Genomic DNA, 6562 nt, shown 5'->3' with positions numbered 1-6562 from the left:
TTTTTCCATAACAACCTCCCACATTTTTTGAGCCATTTCTCTAGTTTTGGACTATTTTTCGTCTCGCAGAGAGAGGCTATCAGTAGCCTAGCAGCTACAAAATTCCTTCATGTCTCTTTGGGTGACTCTTTCTGCCAGGCATTACACTTTTGTCGGGGTAGGGCTTTGGGCGATGGGGTGGGGAGGTGGAAGCTGGTGGGTCAGTGCTTTTAAAAACCAGGAAGTCCCAGCTTTTAGTGTTTGCGTGGGGGTCACACAAACGCAAAGCCAGAAAATGACTGGTCTTTCCTTGTACAAAGTACACGCCATGCGGCGTGCCAGCTCCGATCCCATCCCCAGGCTTCATGCACCGCGCCCTTCTTGGGGCCAAGGATACCAGAGAGAGAAAGTAAAAGCGAAACAACGTCCCTTTGCCATCCAGACGCACAGCGCTCAGGCCCGGGGCAGACGGAGCAGAGCGACCGCCGCCCCCGGGCTGGGTCGGCCGCGGGCCATGGCGCGGGCAGGGGGCTCCGCTGGGCAGCGGTGCCTGCTGCTCCTGGGTCTCGGCGGCCTGCTCCAGCTGGCAGGTGAACGAGCGCTCGGCCGGGGGCGGCCGGGAGCGGCCGGGAGGGAGGTCCTCGGGCCAGAGCGATGGGGGCGGCCCCGGTACAGAATCGGGCCAAGCTGCGGATGCCCCCGGGTCAAGGGGTATGGGGTGGGGGGCGGGTGTAGCGCCCCGTGTCCCCGGCGTCCTGAGCCTGCAGCGGGGTGGGATGGGGAAGGGTTTTGAGGGGCTCCCCCCTCTCATTGCAGGGGTCAGTTTGCCTGGCCCAGCTGGTGTCTTGGGTTTAATTCTGTAACTGCTCAGTGTTCCGATTCCCCGGCTGGGCCCGGCCTCCCCAAAACTCCCTCGCCTGTTTACCAATCCGATCTGGCCTCTCCCTGGGGCTCAGGGGTTATCCGGGGCCTGGCTGTTTGTTTAAACCAGACGTTTAATATTTAACTTACAAAGGAAAAGGAGGACTTGTGGCACCTTAGAGACTAACCAATTTATTTGAGCATAAGCTCAAGTAAGGTGCCACAAGTCCTCCTTTTCTTTTTGCGAATACAGACTAACACCGCTGTTACTCTGAAATTTACAAAGGGCCGTTTGTTTAAAATGTCACAACTGGAGGCTGAGTCCGGTGGGGAGGTGATGCTAGCGAGTCAGTGACAATCCCCACTCTGACTGGTATCAGAGCGGTTCTTTTCACTCTGTTTATTAATTAGAGTTTGAGTGTTAGGTCTAACATAATTGGATCTCAAGCCACGACCAGCCTAAACTCCCCCTGTATTTTCAATGGCCTAGCCTCTGCTGTACTTCCTGTTCCATACGCTAGGGTTGTGCTGCTGTGTGCTATTAGTCAGCTGCCCTTAACCCCCAAGTTGGCTACATGGTGAGCAAAGTGATTCCCCTCTATCAGTAATTTGTACAATCAGCTGTTCTTAAATTAGTTAAAAACACATTGGGACTTATTTAGATGAACTGGACTTACATTTTGCATTTAAAGACTGATCTGGCAATGCAAAATTGCCCTTATTCAAAGAGTGCAGCTGACATAAATGAGCCTCAGCGTTCTTTCACAAATTTTAGCACAGCTCATTGTGCAAACTTTTTATTTATATATAAATAAAAAATAAGTTGGTTGGACTGGAGCCCGGGACAAGCTATTGCCACTTAAGCGGCATACCACTAGGCTGGTACTCTTTTTAAGTAGGCAAGAGCACATGAAGGATTGCAATAGCAACACACTTGTGCTGGTCTGTTGCTGTGTTGACTGTTCAAGATGGAAACACTCAATTCAGGAGAAAAAAAAGAAGAAAGTATCTGTCTACCTCCCTTCTAGTAGATTCAGATTTTCTGACTATGATTTACCCTCCATGCCAGTGCATAGCACCCTTTAAGTCGCGGCCGGAGTCCTGGGGTAGCAGCAGGAGCTGGGAGCCTCAGGACTCGGCAGCAATTTAAAGGGCCCCAGGTTGTGGACCTTTAAATCACTGCTGGAGCCCTGGGGTAGCGCTGGTGGCAGAGGCCGGGAGCCCCGGGCCCTTTAAATCACTGCTGGGCCATGCTGAAGGACAGGCTAGGGGAGTCTGGCCCCAGCCCTGCCCCTTTCACCCCATGCCCCGCCCCTTCTGGTTGAGCCATCCCCCCACCTTGCTCAGGATCCTGTCCGCCCTGCATACCGGTAAGTCCCTTAAATTACTTTCACTCCTGGAATCAGTTATTCTCCCACCTAACTCAAGGCTCTCAGTTCTTTATTCAAAGGCTAATTTTAAAAAAAAGCAGTGTAAGTTTACATTTTTAGAAATTTCACCAAAATAAAGGACATATAGAATAAAACAAAGAGAAGTTTTGTAAAAGTATAGACCCAAGCAAGACCCCAAACCTACACAGTGTAATTGCTTCTTAATCCATAAAAAACTGAAATTTCAGGAAGTATAAACAACAAAATACTTGGGTTGCTAGACCGTGCTGAAGCCTGTGCCAAAAACCCAAGCAGAAGCCCTTCAGGGAGTCTGGGTATGTACTCTTGTTGCTAACCCATTCTGAAGGCCATGCCAACATATCTACACTTCACTGTTATCCATGCTCTAGCTATCTTAAAGCTACCACAGGTATGCTTACATGTGCTACAATCACATTTTTCATTTGGAGTGCACACCCTGCATGACTACTAAAATAGGCTTTAAAAGGATGCCAGCTGTTTCTGTGGGACCAGATCCTTAGGGCTGGTTATGCAGAAGCAATGGATGGGGTGACCCCTCACTGCCATATAAACTGGGATTTATCCCACAACAGTTGGATCAGTGCAGGAACATCTCACTCCTTCTTCACAGAAGCAAGTTGGGGAAGTGTTTGGGAAGGGAAGAGGAGCTCACATAAATCAACTTTTTGCCTCTCTAATGAGCTCCCAATATCCCGGTTCCTCTCCATTACTTGGGCTGCAGTATCACACAGCCACCTGCTGTGGTATGGAGGATGGGACCAAGATCTCTGTATTCTAAAATATTTTTCTTTTTCTTTTGTTTTGTAATATCCTTCTACTTCTCTACCTCATCACCTCCTCTGGCTGCCAGCTCCCTTTCAGTGCTGTCAGCTGAAAGGGCTGCGTTAGGGGAGAACATCCCTTTTTAAGTTCCTTTGGAGGCTGTGGGAAGAAAGAAGAAACCAACCCACTATCACACACATCATGGCGCTATAAATTTGCAGTGCCTTGCTGATATCTCACTTCCACCACTACCACCAGGGTGCAGGAATGATTCTGCCTCTGTGTAGGGGTGCGGATGAATTAATTGGTCACCCATTAGGGAGGGGTTTCCCCCTCCACATCTGCTGAAGTTGCCTCCATAACTGTACAGTGCAGTTGGGCTGCATAAGTATGGTGGGGTGGTTCCCCACTGCTTCAAGATTCTGCAGTAATAATTAAATTCTTGAGACCACCATTAGGCCTCCTATGGTCTGTAAAGGTCTTGTCAATGCAATGAGTACAGTAAGAAAGTGATACAACCTCCACTCTCCCCTGGTAACCTTCCTCACGCTCAGCACATGCCATCTCTTGTCATCTCTCCACTCTATGGAGTGTTATACAACGATTCCTGAAGGTCCTGGTATGTGAGCAGTCAAACTGCCTGAGCTCAAGAAGTTGAAAATCAACAACACTGAACCAAATCTGAATGCACCAGACTTAGGGGGAGATCACCCATTTGAGAGACTGATGGTGCAGTTCTCTATATTATTTGGTGATGCTGCATTACATCGTCCTGTGTGTACAGAATGCAGGAAATACAGAATGCAGCAAATAGAGACAAGAGCAGATATGTACCCGAATGGAAACAGTGTCCCCAAGCAGGGCCATAGGCAGCCATGCAAAAAATGTGTATAGGGAGACACCTTTTCTTTTACTGTTGTCATGTAGACATGCCCAAGACTGAGATCATTTTGGAGATCCTGGAGTTCTTCCCTGGCTATTTTGAAACAGCCTATGGAAGTCTGACACATTTCCAAAGATAGATTTTATGCAAGAATCTATCTGTATTTATTATTCATCTGTCTCCCCAAAGGGAAGGGAGAATTTTTTATTTCAGAAGGTGGAGGAAGCTACCAAGGAGAGGCTGATCTAGATTAGATTTTGACAAATAGGGAATAACTGGTTGAGAATCTGAAAGTGGAAGGCAGCTTGGGTGAAAGTGATCATGAAATAATAGAGTTCATGATTCTAAGGGTATGGCTACACTTGCAGATGCAGAGTGCTTTGAGTTAAACCAGCCTTTGTAGAGCGCAGTAGGGAAAGCCCTGCAATCTGTCCACACTGACAGCTTCAAGCACACTGACGTGGCCACTTTTGCGACACTTGCAGCGGCATTGGGAGCGTTGCATTATGGGCAGCTATCCCAGCATGCAATTTACTGCTACGTGCTTTTCAAATGGGGGTGTGGTGGGGTGGAGTGCAAGAGGGAGTGTGTTGTGTGTATGTGGGGGGGAGAGAGAGTGGGCTTTTGGGGGGCTGAAAGCATGTCAGCGTGCTGTCTCGTAAGTTCAGACAGCAGCAGACCTCCCCCTCCTCCCCGCCTCTCTCTCTCTCACACACAGACAGCATTCCACAGTAACGGCTTGCTTTGTCTCGGAGCCGGCTGTCAGAAACGGAGCTTTCAAAGGGCATATCCGCATTCCTAGGCGAGTTCAAAACAATGAGAAGAGTGGACACTTGACTTAAGGGGATTATGGGACGTTTCCGGAGGTTGATCAGAGCGCAGTAATGCAACACCTCCTTCACACTGACGCCTGGGTGTTTCAGCCACTACACAACAAGTGTTAATCTTCTCGCCAAGATGGAGTACCAGCAGCGCTGTAGCTGTAAAGTCAGAGTGCTCTATCTGCCTTGCCAGTGTCGACGGGTAGTGAGCTAGGGCACCCAGGGCTGCTTTAATGCGCTCTAACTCACAAGTGTAGCCAAGCCCTAAGGAATGGTAGGAGGGAAAACAGCAGAATAAAGATCATGGATTTCAAGAAGACAGACTTTAGCAAACTCAGAGTTGGTAGGTAGGATCCCATGGGAAACAAGTCTAAGGGAAAAACAGTTTGAGAGAGTTGACAATTTTTCAGAGAGACATTACTTAGGACACAAGAGCAAACTATCCCACTGCATAGGAAAGATAGGAAGTATGGCAAGAGACCATCCTGGCTTAACCAGGACAACTTCATTAGTCTCAAAATCAAAAAGGAGTCCTACAAAAAGTGGAAACTCAGTCAAATTACAAAGGATGAATAAAAAACAAAACAAAACACACAACACAAGCATGTCGGGATAAAATTAGAATGACCACGGCACAAAATTAGATTAAAATAGGTAGAGACATAAAGGATAACAAGAAAACATTCTACAAATACATCCGAAGCAAGAGGAAGACCAAGGACAGGGGAAAGAGTGGGGAATGAGGGGGGAAGACAACAACAAAAAATGTGGAAATGGTGGAAGTGCTAAATGCTTTTTTTGTTTCAGTTTTCACCAGAAAGGTTAGTAGCAATTGGACTTCTAACACAGTGAATGCCAGTGAAAATGAGGTATGATCTGAGGCTAAAATAGGAAAAGAACAAGTGAAAAATTACCTAGACAAGTTAGATGTTTTCATGTCAGCAAGGCCTGATGAAATACATCCTAGAATACTCAAGGAGCTGCCTGAGGAGATATCAGAGACATTAGCGATTATCTTTGAACACTCATGGAAGATGGGAGAAATTCCAGAGAGCTAAAAGATGGCAAATATAGTGCCAATCTATAAAAACGGGAATAAGGACAACCTGGGGAATTACAGATCAGTCATCTTAACTTCAGTACCCAGCAAGATAATGGAGCAGATAATTAAGCAATGAATTTGCAAACACCTAGAAGATAACTAAATAACAGTCAGTATGGATTTGGCAAGAACAAATCGTATCAAACCAATATAATAGTTTTCTTTGACAGAGTAACAAGCCTTGTGGATGGGGGAAAGTGGTATATATGGTATATCTTGACTTTAGTAGGATTTTTGATACTGTCTCACATGACATTCTCATAAACAAACTAGGGAAATATAGCCTAGATGGAGCTATAATGAGGTGGGTGCATAACTGGCACAAAAACCATTCCTAGAGAGGAAAGGAGTACTTGTGGCACCTTAGAGACTAACAAATTTATTTGAGCATAAGCTTTCGTGAGCTTCATCGGATGCATCCGATGAAGTGAGCTGTAGCTCACGAAAGCTTATGCTCAAATAAATGTTCGTCTCTGAGGTGCCACAAGTACTCCTTTTCTTTTTGCGAATACAGACTAACACGGCTGCTACTCTGAAACCATTCCTAGAGAGGAGTTATCAAGGTTCACAGTCATGCTGCAAGGGCATATTGAGTGGGGTCCTGCAGGGATCGGTCCTTGGTCCAGTTCTGTTCAATATCTTCATCAATGATTTAGATAATGGCATAGAGAGTACACTTATAAAGTTTGTGGACAATAACAACCTCGGAGGGGTTGCAAGTGCTTTGGAGGATACGATTAAA

The 6562-nt window shown here is 46.7% G+C and overlaps 1 protein-coding gene across 1 annotated transcript in view; it reads left to right on the top strand.

Moving 5' to 3' along the window:
• Positions 1-424: 424 nt before the first annotated feature.
• Positions 425-6562, top strand: part of NCR3LG1 (natural killer cell cytotoxicity receptor 3 ligand 1) — a 32832-nt gene continuing 26694 nt past the window's right edge. Inside the window, exon 1 of the mRNA XM_077818330.1 lies at positions 425-569. Coding sequence (XP_077674456.1) covers positions 494-569 — 76 coding nt within the window. The 5' untranslated portion in view covers positions 425-493. The remainder of the gene's footprint in view (positions 570-6562) is intronic.

This window comes from Eretmochelys imbricata, chromosome 6 (genome assembly GCF_965152235.1).
Source record: "Eretmochelys imbricata isolate rEreImb1 chromosome 6, rEreImb1.hap1, whole genome shotgun sequence".
Lineage (NCBI taxonomy): Eukaryota > Metazoa > Chordata > Testudines > Cheloniidae > Eretmochelys > Eretmochelys imbricata.
Note: the sequence above shows the minus strand (reverse complement) of the source record. Positions and strands in the feature narration are given on the sequence as shown.